The sequence below is a fragment of the Thamnophis elegans genome, chromosome 5 (assembly GCF_009769535.1).
Source record: "Thamnophis elegans isolate rThaEle1 chromosome 5, rThaEle1.pri, whole genome shotgun sequence".
Classification (NCBI taxonomy): Eukaryota; Metazoa; Chordata; class Lepidosauria; order Squamata; family Colubridae; genus Thamnophis; species Thamnophis elegans.
In genome coordinates this window covers 81,564,130-81,589,724 of record NC_045545.1, presented here as the reverse complement: position 1 = coordinate 81,589,724, position 25,595 = coordinate 81,564,130, and the positions used below count along the sequence as shown (strand labels likewise).

Here is a 25,595-nt window from a genome sequence, read left to right as displayed (position 1 = left end):
GCAGCTCAGATTCTCTGCATTGTCTTCCTTTTTCCTTTCCTGCTAAGCCCCTCTTCCTTTGGCATCTGGAGAATGAAACCAAAAGGATCAGGTGTGTATCCCGTTTGTGTGTGTGCGTGTGTGCGTGTCTTTGCGTGTCTCAGGAACCAGCCTCAAAAACTCCCAATAGCCTCCTCCCTCTTTCCCTCCCTCCTTCCGAATCCCTCCTTCCTCTCTTCTTTCTCATTCAAACGCAGCAACTCCTGTTGTGTCAGTTTTATCTTCCACTACCACCAGCCACTACCACAGCCACTTGGCAGCGGAGAATCATAAAGGTAAAGGCATTTAATATTCTAAAATAATTACCCTTAAAAATAAACTCTCCGTATGACCCTGCATTTCTTCTTTTTTCTTTCCACCTTCCTGCAAAGCGAGGGAGGTAGAAAGATAGATGGGGAAGACAAACATTTAGCTCCTCTTGCTTCCTCTAAACTTCTTAGTGTTTGGTGATTTAAAAATAATAATAATAATACGATTTTGCCTCGCTTGCTTCTGCCTCTCAATTCTCTCTTCCCCCTTCTCTGCCAATCTCCCAATCGGTGTTGGTGAAACTTCCATTACATTTCTATATAGGTATTTTGTTTTCAATATTCAATATGCTTAATCTCGAATGGGGGAGGGGAGGGAAGAAGGGAAAGGGAGGACCTCTTTGTGACTCAGGGATGTTCCTGGAAGCAAGATTTGTAATGTGTTTGGCACAGATGGGGGGGGGGGGTTGCGGGGGGCAGATTTGCTAATGAGAAGTTTATTGATCCATTTTGTCAGTTTCGTTTTCAGGGCTTCCTGGGCGGAATTGAATCTGCTCTCGAGGTGTTTTTTTTTATTATTGACGATTATAGAGATCATTTGGGGGGGGGGGCAATCTTCCCTGCTTACACTTTCAAAAATAAAATAAAACTAGTTGACTCCAATAACAATAACTCCGCTGGGAGAAGAGGAAAATAACAAATTCACAAAGGCTGACAGAATGATTTCACTTCCATATGTTGATACCTCTCCCTACAGGGAGGGTTGCATTAATTTCTTAACTGATTGCGTCTTCACTTGGGGTGCGCTTGCTTTTTTGTTTATTTGACTTGCAGAAATTGGTCGCCAAAAGCAGCCTTTCGATATGCAATCCCATAAGCCCCTGCTCCCTTACCCCCCCCCCCCATGAATCCCCTTGTGAGTATAGTATCTGTATTGAAGTTTAAGAGTTTTTGAAGTAAGAGCTATAGGAAAATTGCCGGTCTAGTTTGTTTGCATCTAAATTTGCAGATAATTTGGGTTTTTCTTCTGTAGAAGCTCTGTTGCCCAAAGGAGTTGGGGGGGGGGGTGAGGAAATTAGTTTTCTATTTTTTTTTTAAAATGCCCTTTCTGAATTGACCTTGGAACCTTTAAAATTTACAGCATTTCCAATAGGGAAGGTGTTATTTGAGCAGGAGGAATACAGTACAGAGGGAAAAGCAAAAAGAAAAAAGGAACTTAAGCCTGTAGACAAAGTAATTCTTTTTACAGAAGAATGTGAAAAGGGAAGTTTCTATAATGTGAAGGAGCAGAAGGAAATAACACACTTTCGAAAATGTGAAGGGGGTGGGTGGGAGGACTCCTATCATTCTTCACAGTATTAGGCCTTGAAAAGCTGACTTGATACAATTAGGGAGGCTACGAAGTAAAAGGCCTCCCAGCCAACTACATATCAAGCATTAACTTGCTGACCACTGTTTACATTCTGTTGGCAGGTGAGAGCTTGATTTTTGTATCTGCAAAAGTACTGTGAGCATCCTGATTACAACTAGAGTTTGAAAATATATTTGCCCAAATTCTGTTACACGTACTTCAGGGGTCGTCTTGTCTCTTGAATGTTTCAAAACCCATTTCAAATAAGGGAAGATTGCTCATAATTAGATGTTCTCTTGGGCAAGAAGAAATGGCTGAGATAAGTAGGTTAAACTGCTTTCTTTGAAGGTGGGGGAGGGAAAGTGGGTGGAGTTTGATTTCCCTCTTCTATTTTTATGTGAATTGATGAGTCAGTATTTAAGATCTGCAGTTGGAATGCCAGCTTGTAATGGATCATCAGTAACTTCTTAAATGTGTCTTCATTCTCCAGATAATTCAATATGACTCCTATTAATTACTAATAATACTTATCTGCTTGTGAATGGGAAGTGAGAATTATCCTGGTTTTTCTTGAAATTGAATTGGGCTCCTGAAGCTTTATTTCAAGTTATGTTAATGCATTACAAAAACTGCTGTTAAGGATCTATTCCTATAGCCTTTTGATTGAGCTGACTATTTAGTGTCTTTGCCAAATCCGAGAGTTGTTTTCAGTTTCATTGTCTGTACATGCATGTATTTATACAAGGGGTTTGTGTGTGTGTGTGTTTTGGTGGAAGATGGAAGAAGGAAAATACGGTTGTTGGCTTGTATAGAATAATTAATGTCTCCATATTGCTATTTAAGAACAGTTTTTTTTTTGTATGAGGTTGATTCAATTATGTCTTCATCTCTTTGGAACTGGTTGAATGACTTGACATGAGATTAGGTGCAACAAAAGAGAAGGCCGAGGGAACAACAGCTGCCTTCCAGTTCTGAGGCACTATTGCGCTTAGCAGGAAGGCATTTTATCTTTTAGTGTTGTGTTGTCAGGTTTAAATGTTAAATATTTATATTCCCGTGAAAGGTTGTTAGACTCCACTTATATTTTTTTTTAAAAAGGCAAAACAAAACACTCCTGTATTTAGAGCCTTTTAAAAAATTTGGTGCCATAAATTTCATCCTTTTTTTAAAAAAGGTATACCTCATGTTCAAATATCAAATCTTGCTAAGTCTTAAGTTTACTGCTATTTTATCTGAAAAGAGCCACCACTAGTTTGTACTTGCTTGGCTGCTGTATGGTAGGAACTTTTTAAGGTGTGGCTTTAATGGCAGCTGACGATTCTTGCTTAGAAACAAATCTTATTTTTGGGTATATGCTTCTTTGAAAATTCTCTTTGAGCTAAATAGCGATATAGAATAGTCTCTTTGAAAAAAAGATTCTTAATTTGAGTTCCTTTTTTAAAAAAAAACCCACATGTCATTTTAAAGGAATTAAAGACATATCCCTACCCCACCCCCTAAATTCAGTCTCTAGTCTACATACTATAAGAATTCTTTCCTTCAAAGGTTTGATGTAAACAATTTTGTAATAACTCGTAAATGCTGGAGATTGTATTTTTTGTGGGTATATGCACGTTTTTAAACAATTAATTCTTTATGTTAATCCATGTTATAGTGTTATCTCTGGGGGGGGGAGGTCTATTTTAATTAAATATTATTTGCAAAGTTGTGATCTAAAAGGTGAAATTTCAAAGAAAGGCTAGTATTCATGTAGATTTTAAGGAGATGGCTACTAGCTTCTTTAATGGAAATTGCATTAGATTCCAGATGGAGAGCTATGGATGGGTTGAAATATCTCCTTTGTTTTGGTGAGGAATGGAAAGGCATGGGGGTGGGGATATATGGGCTTGAAAAAGGAGATTTACTTCATTACTTCTCTTACACTGGTTTGTTTCATGTTGGATTCTTTATCAAACTTTTGCAAACCATTTTGCATTACTTCAAGGTTGTTGTTAGATCCTGCATCCATCTGTAGAATGGCATTGTTTCAGGATTAATCTCTTTCTGACAAGTATAAGATCAAAGTGAGAGGCATACTTTATTTCTTTATCCTAATATTGTTACTTGAAAGTAAGTGCTTTGGCTTTTGGTGTGCCATACTCTCAAATAGTATGTTCAGGAACAGTGAAAATTCAAGTTATTAATTTCCCGCCCAAGGAGAGGAGGGGGGAAGAATAGAAAAGAGGATTGCAGGCCTTATTTGGCTTTCAATATTATGATAGCTATGTAAAACAGAGTCAATGTCAGTAAACTTTATAGGTTGAGGAAGTAGTAACATGACTTCATTTTAAAAAAATCTGGAAGAAGAAAAGAACCTGCTTTTGTAAACTTATAGAAGAATATAATGCATGCCACAAAATCTAAACCCATATTGCTAATTCTTACAGGAGAGAATGGCTTCTCCCTCCCTTTTCAATTTATAGTTGAAAATGACTAGTTTTACTATCTTTAGGCAAGTTTGAAAAAGAAGCTTGACCTTTGAATTTAGTTGCTTCCACAAAGATTCAGGAAGATTAAATAACTGAAGCTGTTGGATGACCAGTTATTTATCTCATGTCATCCTTTGGTGTTTGAGCTTTTATTTAAATGTAGAAAATAGCACAGTTTTTCCCACAGCAGGGCTGTCATTATGGGATTCAGACCTTCCTTTATTCTCTTTTTGCCTGATTAGAACATCAGGAGTCCAATACAGTTGGTCCTTCCTGTCTTCTGCTTCACATAATTACATTTGCTATGCCTTTGGCACCAAAGATAATTATTCATAATGAATACTTTTTAGCATTTTTAATGACACTTGAATCTTGTGCAAGCCTCCAGCAATTGAGAATCAGGAATAAAATAATATTTGGGGGGTGGGAAGGGTGATGATGTTTCAGAGATTTATGAATGCTGCTTTGAATTGGGAAAGTAAACATGTTGTTGCTTTATTTTTGTTATTATGTGCTTATAGAAGTTTTATATTTTAAAAATGGGATGTGCAGTCAGTACAACTGTGTGTAAAAGCTTCACTATTGTAAATTGAGGTTTTCTTGTTCAAAGTTAGTGAGCTAGCAACACTTCTATTTTTATCTTCTTTCTAATATAAGGCCACATGTGGTTGTACTCCAAGTTAGTATTACAGTTGATAAGCAGTTGGCAGAATTCTTGCTTTATGCTTTGTTTTCAGTAAAGTTAGAGGATCTCATTTTGTCCAAAAATTAAGAGTTCCAAGAACATAAACTTTTAGTTGTTCAGCTGGTGAAGGGTTCACATCAACCATATTAATAGTTTTAAGTTAGCATCATCAGATGAAGCCAGAAAAATATTCTTGTTTGGGTTGAGGTAAATTGTAAGTGGAATTAATTATTTTCCACTATGGACTTAAATACACATGCTCATAGTGTTGTTCCACTCCTTAAAAAGCAATTACAGCATATTAGATAAATCATCTCCTCCTTCACTTTAACCCAGATAATTTTATAGCCTACTGGACTATAAATTGTCAACATTCAAAGTAAGAAGCCAAAATTAAAAGTAATATAATTTGAAATCAAGGCCTATTAATGCAACATTCTTCTATAGCAATTAATACTACTGAATATGTTGTAAGTTTGGAATAATTGTCTTTTATTTATACATGGGATGAATAACCTATTTTTTTGTTCAGAAGCACAAAATGGTGTACATAATATTCCCCACAACAACAATGCTGTGAAGTGGACTCAGTTGAAAAAGAGTGACTAAGCCAAAATCAACCAATGATCTATGGTTGAAGTTGGAATATAACTTGGGTCTCCTATGCCACATTGAAACTTTATCTCAAGCACTATATAGTGCTATTATAGAATTATTTTTATAGTTTGATTTTAAATAAACTGTTCTAGTAGTTCGTGAATAATGAGGTGTAGGCATAAAAATTAGCACTAAAAAAATCAGCATGGATTGCCGTCTATTAAAAAAATGGAATTTTGTTCCAGAGATTATTGCTCATACAACCTAATTTAGGAGAGGAGTTGGATATCAGCCAACAACTGCTTTATTGCTTCTCCCTAACCCTAGATATGTAGGACTCATGAATTGTTATGTTATGCTGAACTATCGACTTTCAAATGCAAATGAGTCCTTTTATGACTTTGCTTTTTTTGTTGAATATGTATGTTGTGTAGGTGTCATGAAGGGAGCTAGAAAAGGTTTGGAACACAACCAAAGTGATTGCAATATATTTTCACATGATCCTCAAATGCAGCCTTAATCTCACTTAAGGATTATGGGAGATGAAGTCCATACCTCTAGAGAACACTATTTGGAAAGAACTGTTTAAATATATTTGGATTTACAGCAGCTATAAAAGTGAAGGAAAACAGGGGAAATTGCCTTTTAACCTTGTTTTCAAGGATAATTGAAAATATTGTGTTCTTGATTGCTTAATGAAGTATATTTTATATACTACTTAAACCCAGATGACTGTAATTACACTATTTAAAAGAAAATATTTGGTATTCAAATGGGGCATATAAGTATTCTGCAAGGTAGAGAGAGAAAAAACTTAAAAGTAGATTATTTCCTCAAAAATATGTACTATTGCTCTGTTGTATGCTTGGGTGAACTGGAGTCACTTTAAATGTCGTTTAATCTACATGAAATTTTAGCTATAGCTTTAGTATTTACTTAGATAATGGTTGAAAATTTCGTGGAACTCTTAACTCAAACTGCAGATATCAATGCAAGCTATATTTTCATTCAGAGTATGAATTCTGTTGGGAAGAATTTTTTATTTGTGAATCTACAATGTTAGGTTTCTTCACTTTAAAAGTTGGACTATGTAGCCATATCACTACGCATGGATTTTGGATTCTCTTATTGTAGAAATTCCTACCAGCTTTTGAGCGGAGGATCCTGGAGGAGCTTTGTTCCATATGAGTAGCTGTGGTTTTTGGCTTGACTAGTTTTTAAGTAAATCTCTTGAGATTTTTTTTAAATAAAAGATTTACTAAGTTTAAAAGTATCAGCTAATATATTCAGGCAACTTTAAAAACATATAAAACAGGTGATGCATTTCCTGAATTTGATATCCTAATTCCAACAACAAATTTCCTTTTTGACTTTTAGTAAAACTATTCTGTTGTCTGCCAGACCTAGTTTAAATCAGAGAGAGAGCTGTATGATATATTTGAATGAATTAATTGATAATTGAATTTGGGGGCTTATCATTCAAAGGAATGCACTGCTTAGGGAAATTCTAATGTAGGAAAAATCCAAAACCTTTTAGCTGATAAGCTTGTATTTCACAGGCTTAGATTTGGCCTAACATTCACACTTCGGATATGCTATTTCAAGTTTCATCTTGAAAATCATTAATTTAATCCATCTGAATATGTATATTGGCTATTATATTCAATACTACAGTATTGCTTATCCTAGTTTTTCCTAGCTGCATTTATTTTAATTTATATACCCAACTTAATGGACATGTCTGTCTATCATTTACCTCTCTTTTACCTAAGATAAGATCCTAGCACATAACTCATTATTGGCTAAATAGTTGCAGAATTAATACAGGCTGTCCTGTTGCATTACTATGCACACTTTGGAAAATGATTGAAATTGCCAGCTTCTGGATATCCTAAAATCTTTAGGATACTAAGATCTGCATAGTATAAGTTACAAAAAAGAAAATTGACTTGAGTATTTTAATACAAATCCTTTGTATGTATTTAAACTTTTTTTAGTTGCAATCCAAATGGATGATCATTAAATTAGATTATACATTAAGTTGATTTACCATTGAAGTTTCAGAAGAATTTGAACTCAAAATTACCAAGTTTTTTTTAAAAGTCAGAATATAGTTGGGCATATGACTCAGCATTCAAAATTTGAATCTGTCTTCATTCCATTTCTTCTTTTCCTCCTTCCATTTTGTATATCAGTATTGCCAAGTGATAAATTTGAAACAAATTTAAATGGGTATTCTAATCAGGCTACTAAAATCTCTTATCTTTGAGTTGAAATAGATAAACAGTGTGTCTTTCATGTCTTCACAGACATTGTGGAAAACTAATCTATATATCAAAGGCAAATATTTAAAAAATGGCAAAAAGGAAGTTGCTTCTGCCTCATGACAGGATCACCAGGTGTATTCTGGAACATTCTCTGCTACTTAAAGTGCATTTTAGTATTTTGATCAGAGCTAGTAAACCTTCCACCATGAAGAACTTCCAATGTTTATGTTCTCCTAACTTTGGGATACATTTTATTGTAATTTTAGATTTCTTTTGAATGTTTGTTGGGACCATAAATATATACTAACTATTCTGTGGCAGGCAGGGCTGGTATTCACTTACTTTCCCTACCAGTTCACAAATGTGAGGGTGCATGCGTCCATGCATGCGCTCTGGCTTCCATGCATGCACTTTGATTGGGCGCGCTGCTTGCACGCATGTGCACAGCTTGAAAACGTGCTTAAATTGGACGGCATAGAGCCGGGGCGGGTGGACAGGCCCACCCTCGATTTCCACTACCAGTTTGGACAAACTGGTCTAAACCGGCTGAATACCACCTCTGGTGGCAGGTATTTGCAAGTGACTGATGTATATGAACCACGTAGAAGGGAAAAGCAATAATATCCAGAGATATCAGTAGCTCAGATTTAGTAGGATTTGGGAATTTTCTTCCCAGTTACAGGTCCCTAAATATATCAGGCTAATTTTACAACAGTTGCAAAAATACTCACTATGTAGGCTGTCCTATAAGAATTTGATATTGGTGGATGAGATTATGCATGTGATTGTATTCATTTGTATGAGTCAAGTATTCCGCATGGGACTCATTTGTGACACCTCTACAAAATTAGTGTATTTGTTGTAAACTTTCAACTTGAGCACACATTGTCTGATGCATCTGTTGGCAGAGATAAGATTATATCCTTTGAGGGTAGGAAAGGGAGGATATTGTAAACCATGGGACCAAAATATATGTGTGTGTGTGTGTGTATCTATAGATCTATATATATTTATCTATCTATCTATCTATCTATCTATCTATCTATCTATCTATCTATCTATCTATCTATCTATCTATCTATCTATCATCTATCTATACATACATACATACATGTATATGTTGTTCAAGAATAACAATATAGTTACAATATTTAAATATATCTAATTTGAGAACAAAAGGTGACCAATTCATAGTGAAGTCTGAATGGAAAATTTTCTGAATATTCAAAGAAAGCTCCTGTTTAAAAATAGTTTTTGGAAAAAAAATGTATCATCAACTGTAATTTGAACTTGATTGAAACGAAGAGGACTGGTTCCTTATTAAGTATCAAATTAGTAAAAGTACGAGGACAGAATTAATCAAGAATGACAGTTGTTTCACATCCTTTTGAGAACTTGGTACAAATATTATAAACTTGTATACCCATTTTTCTCAGTAGTATGTGGCTCACATTGATTTTAAATATCGTGCTTATAGTGGTAAATTTATATTGTAGCTTAGTCATAAGACTAGTTTTTCTGCAAATTGTTCTGAAGCTAGAATGAGCTATGCAACTTTTGAGAAAGAAATAGTTAATAAGACTTAAAAATTACCTCATTGGAATTCTACCTGTCCAATATTTTTGACTGATTAAATGTTAACCTTTTAAAATATATATGGCATATTGACAGTACCATTATGAATTTATGGAAATAGAGCAATTTCAAAATAAGCACTACAGAAAGAATAGATTACAACTAAAAAGTGAACAGCAATTCACCCAACTAGAGCCCCTTTGGTATAGGCCTAGAAATCAGCTGTGTTTTGGGGTGGTTTTGGAACTATTACCCTCTCAGCCCAACCCACCTCTCAGGGTTGTTGTGGGGAAAATATGAGGAGGAAAGCTGTTATGTACACTGCCTTCAGTGACTTATAAAGTAATAAAGATGGAACAAAAATCAAATAAAGTGGGAGAAAATATATAGTCTTATTACAATTATTTTAACTATTTTGTATTAATATATACTTAATATTTTAATTATATATACATGGACATAAATTCTATCTGACATTAGATTATGGAAACAATATACTATATATTATAAAAGGAAATCATTTTATGATTTTACACAGTGGCTCACTGACTAAGACACTGAGCTTGTCGATCAGAAAGTTTGGCAGTTCGAATCCCTAGCGCCACGTGATGGAGTGCGCTCCCGTTACTTGTTCCAACTTCTGCCAACCTAGCAGTTCGAAAGCATGTAAAAAATGCAAGTAGAAAAATAGGGACCACTTTTGGTGGGAAGATAACACTGTCCCATGCTCCTTAGGTGTTTAGTCATGCCAGCCACATGACCACGGAGATGTCTTCAGACAGCGCTGGTTCTTTGCATTTGAAACGAAGATGAGCAGTGCCTTATAGAGTCAGGAACAACTAGCACATATGTTTGAGGGGAACTTTTACCTTTAATATTTTAATTATATAGGCATAGACATACATGCTATCTGACATTAGATTATGAAAACAATATACTTATATTTATATTATAAAAAGAAAGCATTGTTTTTAATAATAGCTACATAGGACAATTTGTTCTACATATGTTACTAAAAATAATTATTTGAAAAAATCAAAATGCAACTGAAACAGCTTGAAAGTTATGTCAGTGGTGTTCTTTAAAGATTTTTTTTTGCAAATATTTTTAGGTATTGTTACTTACATACAGAAATCTAATGGCGCTAAAATTCCAAGTAAAGGAATTAGGACGAGGTGTCTAATTTGATAGAATCTCAAATTTGAATAAAATGCTATGGACAGAAAATCTGGTGTGCTTTCTTAGTGGCATGGTACCAGTTTTTGTAATGAACTAAAAGAAAAGATTGGCCTGTTTTATGTATAAATGATAAGCTGAGTGTTTTAAACATGGTTTGCTAAACAGGTCATAGTGGCTTAGTCACATACCGTAAACCATAATGGGTGGGTTTGCAAACCACACTAGGACATAAACAAGGAACCACATTATAATAATACATTTAGGTTAGATTTTTGGAAGGAATACATAGTTGCTGTTAGAACTTTGTTTTAGTAACTAAACTCTGAAGTACATTAATCTATAGTATCTATACAATAGAAATTAAATATATCGACATCAATATCAATGTTGTATTTACTTCTGTTTTCTTTTTTAATGGAAGCTTAAAATATTTACATCACTGTGGTATCACTGGCTGTTTTTCTGAGGGAAGATAGAGTTAAATGAAAAATAGGTATTTTTATAAGATGAACAAATGATGTGCAAATGTTCCACCGTACATTCTGGGATCAAAATATAAGATAGTTCGTCAATTGTGGGCTGAAGATTAGCCATTAATGAGGTATAGAATGCTGTTCACACTTTTGGCTCTTCAAAAGGCCACTGTGAGTGCAAAACTGGTGTGTGACTCATGTGTAAACTCGCACTCCACTTCTAAGCCTCCTTTCTCTCTAGAAGACACAAGGATGTTATTTTTGAGGATTTTTTTCTCATTAGTTGCGTTGTTAGTTGTTGGTATGATGAAAAGCAAGGGAAAGCTGCTAATAAATACTAGGGCAAAAGGAAGAAAGAAAAGAAATTTCTTGTTTGTCTTTAAACAAAGAAGTTAGTTTCTATGAGTATGTTGGTGTCTCTTCATCTTTAGAGGAAGGTTGAATATCTAGTCGAAGCCCCTTAGAATGACTTTCTGAATTAGCATCCAGAATGCGTTCTGGAGATGCTTGAGCATTGCTTAAAAAGATACCATGAAGAGCAAAGCAGCCCTTTGCGTTATGTCAGTTGCCTGTCGCCCCATAGATATTGCTGAATATGCACATCAGTCCCAACTAGCATGGTCATCGCTGAGGAATGCTGGGAATTGTAGTTCAGCAATAACTAGAGAGCCACAGGTTCACCACCACCCATTTTCATATTGTTTGCAGTCTAAAGCAAATATTTCTGTGTCTCAAGTTTCAGTTGGGAAGTTTGAGATATTGCAGTGCCAGGTCAAATCTTAGAAAGGGCTGTAAAGTCAAAATTAAACAATGGAAATAGTTTGTTCTGTACAGAAGGATGGAACGTTCAGAAATTATTCCTGTTCCTTTTAAAATATTGTATATCCTGCAACTCTGAAATTAGATTATACTAAATGAAATTGTAAACTAGGTGGCCTTCTAGTGTTTTTATAGTTGAAATTGCCAGGCTCTTCATATTTTCAAAATGTGTAAAGTAGCTTTTTGTATCAAAACAGTTCTCATTTATAGAACTGTGAAGAATAAATCTAATTATTTTCAATCTTCAATATCCAACGGGATTCAGTTTGACAAAACTGAATTTTATAAGGCATTCTGTTTATACACACACACACACACACTTCCTCTTTTCAAAATTTTACCAAATAAATAGCAGATGAAAATATGTCATAGAAATACAAGAAAAAACAATTTTAAGGGCCTGATGTATTTGAGTATTTATTAGACATTTATAGGCCGCCCTTTTCCCTGAGGGGACTCAGGGCGGCTTACAATCAAAAGGAAAGGGAGTGTAGGACAATACAAAAAGAAATGTGCACAAAAGTAAATTAAACAGTAAAAACTCAACATTCACTCAGCATTCGGGAGGGGCAAAATAAACTTATCCCCAGGCCTGACGGGCTAGCCAGTTCTTGAGGGCTGTGCGGAAGGCCTGGACGGTGGTGAGGGTACGAATCTCCACGGGGAGATTGTTCCATAGTGTCGGAGCCGCAACAGAGAAGGCTCTCCTCCGAGTAGTCGCCAGTTGGCACTGACTGGCGGATGGAATACGGAGGAGGCCAACTCTATGCGATCTGATGGGACGCAGGGAGGTAATTGGCAGAAGGCGGTCTCTCAAATAGCCAGCTCCACTACCATGGAGCGCTTTATAGGTGGTGAGTAGGACCTTGAAGTGCACCCGGAGATCGACAGGTAGCCAGTGCAGCTCACGGAGGATCGGTGTTATGTGGGCGAACCGTGGTGCGCCCACGATCACTCGCGCGGCCGCATTCTGGACTAGCTGAAGTCTCCGGATGCTCTTCAAGGGCAGCCCCATGTAGAGCACATTACAGTATTCCAGCCTGGAGATCACAAGGGCTCGAGTGACTGTTGTGAGGGCCTCCCGATTCAGGTAGGGCCGCAACTGGCGCACCAGGCGAACCTGGGCAAATGCCCCCCTGGTCACAGCTGAGAGATGGTGGTCAAAAGTTAGCTGTGGGTCCAGGAGGACTCCCAAGTTGCGGGCCCTTTCTGAGGGGTGTAAGTTTTGTCCCCCCAGCCTGAGTGATGGTATGTTGGTCAAATTTTTGGGAGGGAAACACAACAGCCACTCGGTCTTGTCTGGGTTGAGTATCAGCTTGTTTGCTCTCATCCAGTCTTTAACGGCTTCTAGACCCCGGTTCATCACGTCCACAGCTTCATTGAGTTGGCACGGGGCGGACAGATACAACTGTGTATCGTCCGCATATTGGTGGTATTTTATCCCGTGCCTTCGGATGATCTCGCCCAGCGGTTTCATGTAAATGTTAAATAGTAGGGGGGATAGGACCGACCCCTGCGGCACCCCATACGTTAGGGGCCTCAGGGACGATCTCTCCCCCCCACCAACACCGACTGCGACCTGTCCGAGAGATAGGAGGAGAACCACTGCAAAACAGTGCCGCCCACCCCTATCTCCCGCAGCCGTCGCAGAAGGATACCATGGTCAATGGTATCGAAAGCCGCTGAGAGGTCCAGGAGAACTAGGATGGAAGCATGGCCTCCATCCCTAGCTCTCCAGAGATCATCGGTCAATGCGACCAAAGCGGTTTCTGTGCTGTAACCGGGTCTGAAGCCAGACTGGAAGGGGTCAAGATAGTTAGCTTCCTCCAAGGTACGCTGAAGCTGGAGAGCCACCACCTTCTCAACAACCTTCCCTACAAAGGGGAGGTTGGAGACTGGACGATAGTTATTAAGAACAGCTGGATCCAAAGACGGTTTCTTCAGGAGGAGTCTTACCACCGCTGTCTTGAGCGCGGTGGGAAAGTACCCCTCCCGAAGAGAAGCGGTAACAACCGCCTGGATCCAGCCTCGTGTCACCTCACTGCTGTTGACAACCAGCCAGGAGGGACACGGGTCCAGTATGCAGGTGGAGGCACTCACAGCTCGCATAGCCTTGTCCACATCCCCAGAGGCAACTTCCTGAAACTCAACCCAGAGATGGTTTGCCAAGTCTTCTCCTTGTGTCTCGGCTGGATCTACTGGGGTGGAGTCCAGGTCCGCTCGAAACCGGGCAACTTTGTCCGCCAAGAACTGGACATACTCCTCAGCCTTACCCTGTAGGGAGTCCCCCATCTCCCTCCTATTTAGGAGGGAGCAGGTTATCCTAAACAGGGCGGCTGGGCGGGACTCGGTGGACGCTACCAAGGAGGCAATGTATGTTCTTTTTGCTGTTCTTAAGGTCCGAATATACTCCTTGGTGCATGCTGTTAAAAGTGCCCGTTTCGACTCGGACCTATCGGACCTCCACAAGTGCTCTAGGCGTCTCCTCCGGCGCTTTACCTCCCGGAGCTCCTCAGTGAACCAAGGAGGCCTCTGGGGGCCGCTGACCCGGAGGGGCCGTAGCAGCGCAATCCGGTCTAGAGACTCCGAAGCTGCCGAGTGCCAGGCAGCGACGAGGGTCTCCGCCGAACTGTGGGCGAGGGTATCAGGAATAACCCCAAGCTCCGTCTGGAACCTAACAGGATCCATCAGTCGCTTGGGGCGGAACCAGCTGGTCGGTTCCTCCTCCCTACGGTGGGGGTTTGGCCTCCGGAAGTCTAGCCTCAGTAGGTAGTGGTCTGACCACGACAGGGGTATGATCTCATTACCCCTCAGACCAAGATCGTAACTCCACTGCTCCGAGAGGAATACGAGGTTGAGCGTGTGACCCGCTGAGTAAGTTGGGCCTCGGATTACTTGAGTCAAGCCCATGGCTGTCATGGAAGCCATGAACTCCTGTGCTCCATCAGAGTGTTCACCGAGCGAAGGCAAGTTGAAGTCCCCCAGAACTATAAGTCTAGGGAACTCAACTGCTAGCTCGGCTACTGACTCGAGGAGCGAGGGGAGGGCTGCTGCAACGCAGTTGGGAGGCAGGTACGTAAACAGCAGACCCACTTGACCCTTGAGGTCCAGCTTCACCAGCAGGGACTCACACCCGACAAGCTCCGGAGCAGGGATCCTACGAGGTGCTAAAGACTCCCGGACTACAATAGCCACACCGCCACCCCTTCCCTGGGCTCTCGGCTGGTGTAGCACCTGAAATCCGGCTGGGCACATCTCTACGAGGGGGACTCCTCCCTCCGTGCCCAGCCATGTCTCAGTAATACATGCCAGGTCTGCGCCCTCATCAGTTATCAAGTCCCGGATGAGGGGGGCCTTATGAACAACAGACCTGGCATTTAGCGACAGCAGCCTGAGACCAGGGTCCTGCGTACTCGCGCCATCTGACCTTGGAGTGGGACTCCTAGGGCCGGAAGGAGGGATCTCTATGACACAGCGAGCCCTCCTTCCCCGATGATGGCCTGCCCTAAAGTCCCCGCCATATCTGCCTCTCCCTGTTATGACCGCAATGCTCCGACCCTCTCCCGTGGTTGTAGTCCCCCCAACCACCCCGGTGACCCCCGCATACCCCGGCAGGTCCTCCGAATCAGTCATACCCAAACTCTCACTCAAGCAGTCCTCACAGAATAATTAAAACACAAAATTGATGTGAATAGTTTCTAGGATGAAACTATATTGTAGCATAAAATATCATTCTAGGTAGGAAAGTGAGAGTAATAAATCTCCACTTCAAAAGATTCAATGTTTTATTTGCAAATAACAGTAATTGAGATTAACTTGAAAGAAACATGACTTTAGGTAGATTAGGAAACTGAAAAGAAATGGTAAAATCTTGCTGTACTTTGGCCTGCTGTTGACCTGATCAGCTGAAATGCAAAAAACAGAAGTTACTATTGCCTTCCTTGTTAGACTGATATTTTTCAGTAGTATCTTATAAAATGCCTTTTATCGTAGTTGGTGATTGTTTTATTTGAAGTTATGCAGGATAAATATAAAAGTCCAAAGGCAAACCAAATTGGTAATATATGAAGCAGAGGGAACAGTTATTTAAAGAAAACTATAAAGGAGAATCTTTAGCATACATAAATTTGTAAAGAATGTAAAAATAGACTTATTGCTCACAAATCTGTTTTGGGTTGTTCACTAATAAAGTAAAACCAAAAGAATTAAACTTAGGTTCTCATCCCAGCTCCATATTTATGTGATGTCTCACTCGGCTGTTGAAATGCAGCCCCACAATTTAAAAGGATCAGTGTAATTTTGGGTTTCAGAAACACTAGCTTTCTCAGCCTGGCTTCTTCTTATTTGGATAAATTACTCCGAGATCTCCAATGCTTAGTAAGCATTTTACCTAAAAATACAATTTATATCTAAAACCTAAACTGATAGGTTTGTATAGTATATGAATTTTTTTTGACGATTTAAGCATTTAAGGTTGTGATCCTGAGCTTTCCAAAACTCAGCAGCAGAGAATCAACTTTATATTTTTAAAAAGAGAATATAGATGGCCATACACAAATTTAACCTTGAGTAGTTTATCCCTAAGGACGCGGGTGGCTCCGTGGCTAAGACACTGAGTTTGTAGATTGAAAGGTTGGCAGTTTGGTGGTTCAAATCCTTAGTGCCGCGTAACAGGGTGAGCTCCCATTATTTGTCCCAGCTTCTGCCAACCTAGCAGTTTGAAAGCATGTAAAAATGCAAGTAGAAATATAGGAACCACCTTTGGTGGGAAGGAAACAGTGTTCCATGTACCTTTAGCGTTTAGTCATGCTGGCCACATGACCACGGAGATGTCTTTGGACAGCACTGGCTGTTCAGCTTTGAAACTGAGATGAACACTGCCCCATAGAGTCAAGAATGACTAGCACATATGTGCGAGGGGAACCTTTACCTGTAATTATGTGTGTGTGTGTGTGTGTGTGTGTGTGTGTGTATGTATGTATGTATGTATGTATGTATGTATGTATGTAATTAGTGGCACAAATACTATCTATCTATCTATCTATCTATAATTATATAACTATTATAGGAAAATAACTATTAATCAGGTTTAAGCAATCCATTCCCCTGCATATTTTTCCCCAGTATCACTTCCACAATTGCCTGTCATTATCTCTGTTGGTGGAGGCTGATAGGGGGTTGAAGTCCAAAATTTCTGCAGAGAATCAGATTGCCTATCTCTGCGATTAAGGCTGATTAAATGTTATTTAACGTAGAATGAATGTATTTTCTTAGTTATCAGACAGGGTGGATTTGATTTAAATTAAGTCGATTTAAATCACGATTTAAATCACTAGTAAAAAGGCTTGATTTAAATCAACTTGATTTAAATTGTAATTTTAAAAGAGCAAGTGTTATCTCTGTCCCGCAGCAGCTCCTACTCTGGCCTGCTGTTGACTCACCAACAGTACTAATATTGCAGAATATATAGCCTCATGCTAACTAAGTTCCATTTCATGATGAATAAACTAAATTACTCATGTATCTTAAATAGAAAACTCTTTAGATAGATTTTTACTCCAAAAGCATTTTATTAAAATAAATGTAATAAAAAAAATCCGATTAAATAAAAAAAATCATTTAAAAAACCCCATCAATTTTTATCCACCCTGATCAGAACAGTTACACGGTTTTCTTAAAAAAAAGGGAGCACATAATGTGGTAGTTTTAAAGTCATGGCATTAAAAAAATCACATAGCTGCACAGTTTCACATAATCTAAAAGTCTAGCTCAGAAAAAAAGTGGGTTTTCTCCATTCTTTTTCCCTGCTACCTTCCACCCTGTTTCCACTGTCCATTACATATTGGAGTTAAATTGACTCCCCAGCATGTTTGTCACTTTAGGGTGATGTACATGGATATGTGCCATCGTTCTGAAAAGTATTGAACATATAATTCAGCTTCTTGAAAATCTCAGCTTTTCTTTTTAAAAAGAAAGCCTCCCAAAATTATTATGGCCGTTGTATTTTTAAAAAGACGTGTAATTTGCTTGCCCTTTCGGAAGAGAGATTGATGGCTGCTATGGCTGAGAGAGACTGCACTATCTTTATTTCTCTGAGCGCTAAAATATATTACGCATATTTTAAAAATCTGCTGAACTCATGCAGATCATAGAATATAAATGTTCTAAATACAAAGTTGACTCCTGAAAGTGCAAAAATATACTGAATTACAGCATAGTCTCAGTTGTCAATATAGTCTGTGATAAAGCTTGCTTTCATAAGTTGTGGGTGCTTCATCACTTGAGATTTTTAAGAAGAGACTGGACAGTCATGTGTCTGAAATGGTATAGGGCCATGGTGGCAGAGGTGGCGCACAGAGCGCTCTCTGTGGGCATGTGCGCCATCGCCAGCTGCTCTTCTGGTTTCCAGGGCATGTATGTACACCGGCTAGCTGGTCTGCGCACAAAGACCGGCATGCGCACCGGAAACCCGAAGACCAGGTGGCCCAGCACGCAGATGTGCATGCATTCCAGTTTGGGCATTTAGTGCCGAAAAGGTTCGCCATCACTGGTATAGGATCTCCTGCTTGAGCAGAGGGTTGAATTGGAAGACCTCCAAGGTCCCTTCCAGCTCTATTCTGATTTAATATACTGGTTTTATCTCTACATAAAAAGCTTAGCTCCTGCTTCTAAAGGATTTGTGAGAAGTGTGTGTGAAAGGCACTAACTAAGGCTACTTATTTTTTGGACTTTACAAATATGCCTTTTTAATATAATTGTCATCTGTCCTTGTTAAAATGTTTCAGTCTTAAGATTGAGATGATATTTATTATGAAAGCCATGATTTGATTTTAAGGGGCTTAATGTTACATTGATTTTGGGGGAAAAAAATAACCCCACATAATACATACTTCCTAAACTTCCTGAAGTCTACTTATACTGCATTTGGAAAATCTGGGCTATTTATTTGTAAAGGGCTGTAGTGAAATTGTATATTAGAATAAAACGCACATTGAGTACTTTGGCTGCTAATTCAGTAGTAATTAGAAGCTTTAAATTTCAATCCACTCAAATTTCGTGATGTGATTTATACTTTTGGTAGGATTATTTTGGATTGCAGAAGAATAACTTTAAACCGTCACAGTACCCATTAATCTGTCTGTCACAAAAATTTCTAATTGTGTAACACACACACACACTCACACAGAGCTAAGAAAATTGTAGACCTCAAAATATAATAGATTTCTAATATTTAACAGACAATGCTGTTGATAATGCGGATTGTTGAAGAATTAGTCTAGTGATCAAAGGATCAGGTCTCTTTACTGTATTTACATAACTGCTTTTACCATGATGTTATTGAATAAACCATAGTTGGTTAATAGTTTGTACTGCAGTACATAATAAACTGGTTTACAAATGATAAAAGGCTGGGTTCATACACTGTTCTAATTGAATATAAATTTAAATGAATCAAACTACTGTGCATCTCTAAGGATTAGGTATAGAGAAACCAAACTATCTTACATCAGCTTTAAGGTTGACTCAACAATTTTGTATCAGTTTGTATTTGTACTATGTACTACTTTTAAAGGTAAAATGATGGCATAGAGTGGGAATATTAAATGAATTCTACTTTGAGGCCCTTGGAAGAAAGGTCTCATGGTTTGAAAGTAATAAAGGGTCAAATAATGTTGGTTATCTCTGATGAGAAGGGTTTATGGCAATTCTTAGTCATTCAGGTCATGGTTGTCCCAAAGATGCTTTGTCAAGGGCAACTGGACTTTCTGGTTTTCTTTGAAGGCATTTCTCTTCTCATCCAAGAAGCTTCTTCAGCTGTGGCTGGATAATGGGAAGTGGAATATGAGAACAAACCCATCAGGACAAGATTCAAAGTCCATCTGCATTTAAAAGATAAAGGGCGATCTTTTGAGGACAGCAAAGTCCACATTTTGGACAGAAAGGACAGCTAGTTTGAAAGATGGGTCAAAGAGGCCATCTGTGTCAAAATTGAACAGCCCCCTCTCATCTGAGGGGGAGGGATAAGGCATCATCTATCTCCATTGTACAATACAGTCTTTTAACAGTTACATCCATTTGCACTACTCAGGTGATCCTAATAACACAGATTAGCCTCGAGGACTCTCTAAAAGAATGCAAATGACCAGCTGTCTACCAAGAGTATAAATCCTTCCATTCCCCACCATCTAGCCAGAGCTGAAGAAGCTTCTTGGATGAGAAGTGGAACTTGAAATGTCTTCAGAGAAAAACCAGAAAGTCCAGTTGCCTCTTGAAAAAGCACCTTTGGTAAGAAGGAAATGATATAGAATGTACCTGTGCTATAGAAAAGGAGGGGGAAAATGTATTTGAGAATTTTCCAGATCTTGGGATTTCAGTTCCTAGAATTTCCAGCCAATATTGGAGTTACTGAGACTTGGAGTCAAGTCTCAGTAACTCCAATATGCCATCTTCCCCTATTGGGAAGATGGCAAGATCTGAGAAGGCTATACCTGGGTCAAGATGTTGATAGCAGATACTTTTGTTCATCTGCCACATTAGCTGATACTGGTAATTTACTTCAGTAAACCAACCTATCTTCTTAAGATGGATTTTGGGAACTAAATAGTAGTTCCTTTTTGGAAAATTGCCCAAATATTGCAATTCACTTATTAAACCATCTTCTTTTATAATAAATAGTACCTTCTAATTTACAATGTTGCAAAAGTGGATTATGATCAGAAGCAAGTAATACATAGTATAATCTTGCTTTCCTTCAGGGATATAAGATGAGACATGTGTTATTCTGGCATTCTACAAAAGCCACTTTAAATTGTTTAGGACAGTGTTTCTTAAGAGTGTCACACTTTTTTTAAAAAAAATCTGACAATAGTTTTTTCATGAAAATTATGAATTTAATATTGTTCTTTTTACAGGATTCAATAAATATTCTATGAATGCATCCATTTTAATTTAATATGGTAAAAACAAAGCCCATACAAGCAAAACTTCTCTATTTTTAAATGTGGGAAGGGGTCCTCCATAATTTGTTAAAGTAGGAAGGTATCCTGAGACCAATAGATTTAAGTGACATGTGTATTGAATGGGTATCTATAGGTCAATATCTCATATCTACATCTATGTATTGATTGTGCCAAAATAATAGGTAACATCAAAGTAGAATATTTAATATGGTTTAGATTCAATAATACTTTTCACTTGGTTGGTATTTCGAAATATGTGTGCGCTAATGAATATTTTTATGTGAATATCTGCATCTGTTTTTGTAGTCCTATTTTGATTATGCCAAATGATATGTAAATTAAAATCAAAGGAAAGATGCATATAGTTCTTGTAATTGGATCAGATTTATTAGCCTTTAGAAAAACATTCTTTTTCCCCAAATAAATCTCTCTTTACTTAAGGCATCTGGACAGTAGGCACTAAAAAAGAATAAAAAGTAACTTTTGAAAATTTGAAGTCATGTGTTGATGACTTTTATTATACTAAATTATTTAGGATTATGCTAAATGCTGTTACTCTAATTTAGAGTATTTATACATTGCATATTGTTTAGCTCTTATCCATCTTTCCTGCAGTAAATGTGTGTTTCAGTAGTTGATCTATTTATTGAGAGACAATAAATATCAAGTATTTCCCCTGTGCTTGTTTATCTCCCACATAAGTTTCATATTCAAGTTACTCTTTTTAATGGGCATCCAAATTCATATTTAATTGTATAAAACAAATTGTTTTAAAGCTAAGGATTAGTTTAGAAGTATTCAAAGGGGCATAAACAAGCTTTCCAAATGGCTGGCATTTGAAGTGGCCACATGATTTCAAAATGGCAGCTGATAACTGTCATGAGGAAATACTTTTTTCTTTTCTTTTTAAGATAGATTTCTTTTAAACTTGTTAAAAAGGAACACATTTTATTTTATAAAGAAACATTTAAGCCCTTACAAATGGTTCAGTGTGCTCTGGGACAGAAAGGCTCGCATAAAATAACTTCTTAAATGGTTTTGTAATAAGAAAATATTATTTAAAAAAAGGGATTTCCTACATTTTTTTTGTAGGATAATAATGTGGACTTCTAGGATTCTGCAAATAATTGTCCTGTTTCTTTCACTGAGGCAGTTTCTTCTTTATGACTGAGAGCTGGAGATAATGTTCTACAGTAACTCCCTAAGGCAGTTTCCTTGCAGAGATTAGTAACTTCCTTTGATAATTGCATCATTTTAAAGATAAATATTTAGTAAAATCTGAATGTGTAGCTGGATTGCACATCTTTAAACTTAGATTACATTGGAGTGCTTGTTAAAAGTGTGTTGGGAAACTGTTAATCATACATTGTATATTAGTGTCAAAAGAACCCTGGAATTGCCTTCTGACTAAATTGCACTGTATAAAAGCATTGTGGAAGAAAGAATACTTTGTATCATAAAAATATATTAGTCCTTTTGTTTCAAATGATTTTATTGATTCTTTTCTATTCCTAAACTAACATCAATTTGTTTTCAAATTCTCTTCACATAGATGGTGACATTTTTGGTGATTCTGAACTACAGCAATTTTCTTCAAGCTTAAAAAGCTCTTAAGTATTAAACTCGGAGATGTGAACAGACCGGTTTTGCTGAAAGCAAGTTACATAAACTGCAGAACAACATAAGCAATTCCACCTCTTTCATACAGGAACTAGCAACAATTTTTATGAAATTATTTCTTCCTGGCAGAGGTTAGCTACTTCTACAGATGAGCAGAATACCCAACAACCCTCTCGTGAAGGAGTCATCAAGGCTCAAACATCTGCCATCAAACAACTGGGAAGTTTCCGAAGTGGCTCTATTTCTTGCATGAAAACAACTTGATGCTTCTTCTTGAAACTGCCAAAGGAAACATGCCAACTCAGCCTCTTTTGGTGTACATGGATGGCCCAGAAAGTATAGCCAGTACTGTTGGTTCACGAATGGACAATAATGATGCCACCATGCCAGTGAAAGGAGCCAACACAATCTCCTATAAGAACTTGCAAGATAAGTTCTTGATGCAAGGCGAAGGATGTGTTTCTTTAGACTGCATGTTTTGTGAGCAGACTTTCAAGCATCCAGAAGATCTCGGTAAGCATGTATTGACCCAGCATAGGCCCACACTCTGTGAACCGGCGGTTTTGTGCGTGGAAGCGGAGTATGTTAGCCATCTTGATAAAGGACAAGGGAGAATTGATTTGCCATCCCTGGACGTAAATGAAAAGGATAGCCAAGACTTCAGCTGTGTGGTTTGCGGGCAAACATTTGATGAGGCCTTTGATGTTGAGGCCCACATGAGGAAGCACAAGGATTCTTTCACTTACTGGTGCAGTGTGTGTGGAAGGAGATTTAAGGAGCCCTGGTTCCTGAAAAATCACATGAGGACTCACAACAGCAAACCTGGGTCTCGCAGCAAGGCGCTGCAAGGATCCGAGAGCCCCATAACGATAAATGAGGTCGTTCAGGACCAAGTGGCAGAAAGCATAACATCCCCTTATAAAATCTGCATGGTGTGTGGCTTTCTATTTCAGAATAAGGAAAGTTTAATCGAACACAGCAAAGTACATACCAAAGATTCTCTAGCCAACGGCAATGGTTCTCCTTCAGAAGGGGACGGTGAAGAAAGGACGACACCCAGAGAAGAATTTTTGCAGTTTTTAAACCTAAAGCCACTTTCAACTTCTAATAACAGCAAACAGAAAAAGCCCGTGAAATGGATTGCCGAGTTGGATCCGTTCAGTACCTATCAGGCATGGCAGCTGGCTACTAAAGGTAAAGTGGCTATTGGCCACGGGCAAACAAAAGAGGCAGGTCAAGAGGGAAGCACGGACAACGATGACTCGTCTTCGGACAAAGAAGAACTTGGGGAGATTTGGAACGGGAGCAAAGCAAACCAGACTGAAAGCACAGGAAAGACCAAGGGAAGCAGAGGTGGAAGTTACGCAGGGATTGGAAACATGCCACAGGACAAATTTAATAAATATCGTTGCCGCGAAGTGCCTTCATTGCATATGGATTCTAAACTGTCCCAGAACAAAGACAAGCCTACCCATTGTTCAGACTGTGGCAAAGCCTTTCGGACGTACCACCAGCTTGTCCTTCACTCGCGAGTCCATAATAAGAAAGAGCGGAAGAATGATCTAGAAAGCGGTTGTGGGGAAGGGAAGCAGCCAAGAACCTGCCTTTCCGACCCTGGGACCCTGGATGAGAACGGAGCTGAACGACTAGAGGGAGGGTCTGAAGACGGCTCCGAGGATGGGATAATAGAGACTCCAGGTAAGACAATTTAAGAACTGTTCACAATAAAAATGTATTTTTTTCATTTAGCGCAGGGGTGAAATGCTACCGATTCGGACTGGTTCGCCCGAACCGATAGTAAAAGAAGCTACCGGTTCGTCCGAACCAGTAGTAAAAAATGCTTCGCCGATCAGCTGTGGTGTGCAATTTATATTAGCTAGAAAGCAAGCTTTCCTGCTTTCTAGCTAATCTAAATCGTGTGGCACAGCGCAAACCCTCTCCCCCCCAGCTATTCTACTTACCTTCCCAGGGGCACTCAGTAGCAGGCTCCACCCACCTGCCCGGATGTCATCGTGTCCATTTTTTAATGCTCTGCGCATGCACAGAAGTTCCTGTGCATGTGTGGAGGTGGCGCGTGCGACTAGAGCGAGAGAGAGCGCTCACATTTGTGAACCTGTAGTGAAGGTAAGTGGATTTCACCCCTGCATAAGAGAGTATCTGTGTCAAAGATAATCTGGAGGGAGGCATGTTTTGTTAACTGCTTTCCAAGGAATATTATCACACCATCATCTTACACTAGTTTTAAGTCATGGCATAATTTGCATCTACACCAAATGGAAAGATGCTTGCCTAATCTTGAAACGCATAGCACATTTCATATAGGTATGACACTGGTGTGTAGAATTGTATAAAAATATAGTGTAATGGAGGATTAGACAGATGGATATTTTCATTCCTTTAATGCTAGACTTTTTAGGGTTTTTTTCCCCATCCCAGGTGAGACTACTCACCTAAAGATACCAATAAATCCCGTTGTTAAGCAATACAGATAATCCTCAACTTATAACCACAATTGAGCCAGAATTTTCTGTTGCTAATTGAGACATTTTTAAAGTAAATTTTTGCTCAGTTTTATGACCTTTCTTGCCACATTTTTTAAGTTGGTAACACAGTTGTTAAGTGAATCTGGCTTCCCCATTGACTTTGTTGTCAGAAGGCTGCAAAAACATGACTCCAGGACTCTGCAACCGTTTTAAATCCATGCCAGTTATCCAAATTCTGATCAAATGACTATGGAATGCCGCAGTGTAGTTATAAGTGTGCAAAATGGTCATACATTACTTTTTTGTGTGCCGTTTTAATTTCAAATGGTCACTAAATACCCTGCTTTGTACTTTGGGCAGTTTGGCAGAAATTTTGAGATAGCCACATAGGTCCTTTTTTATAAAATAACCATTATTTTTCTTGCCTCACCTCTATAATCACTTCTGTTAATCAAACCTTCAATGCAGTTTACAGCTTGAAATGAGCATAATACGGTGCCTGCTGCCCTCTAGTGATAAACCTCGAGCAATGCATGCTAATTAATTCGTCAATATTTGATGATTTGGTGATTCTGTATTGAGATATGGGCAGCTCACAATGTAGAGAACAAAGCACAAATACTAAAAGATAAATAAAAATGTGGTAAGGGTAATTGAAGAAACAAATACTTGTCTCCATTGTTCAGTTTGGGAAATCATTCTAGTTTAGAAGGATTCTTCCCTAAAATTAAGTAGAATTGATTCTCTTTTAAATAATGCAGGCTTTACATAAGGCAGTGAGATGTGAGGTTGCCAATTATAAAAATTAAACAAGATGTTTTGCCACGATGT

The 25,595-nt window shown here is 38.4% G+C and overlaps 1 protein-coding gene across 1 annotated transcript in view; it reads left to right on the top strand.

Moving 5' to 3' along the window:
- The first annotated feature begins 211 nt into the window (after window positions 1–211).
- ZNF217 (zinc finger protein 217) overlaps window positions 212–25,595 on the top strand; it is a 37,055-nt gene continuing 11,671 nt past the window's right edge. Inside the window, exons 1-2 of the mRNA XM_032218285.1 lie at window positions 212–314; window positions 22,214–23,979. Coding sequence (XP_032074176.1) covers window positions 22,545–23,979 — 1,435 coding nt within the window. The 5' untranslated portion in view covers window positions 212–314; window positions 22,214–22,544. The remainder of the gene's footprint in view (window positions 315–22,213; window positions 23,980–25,595) is intronic.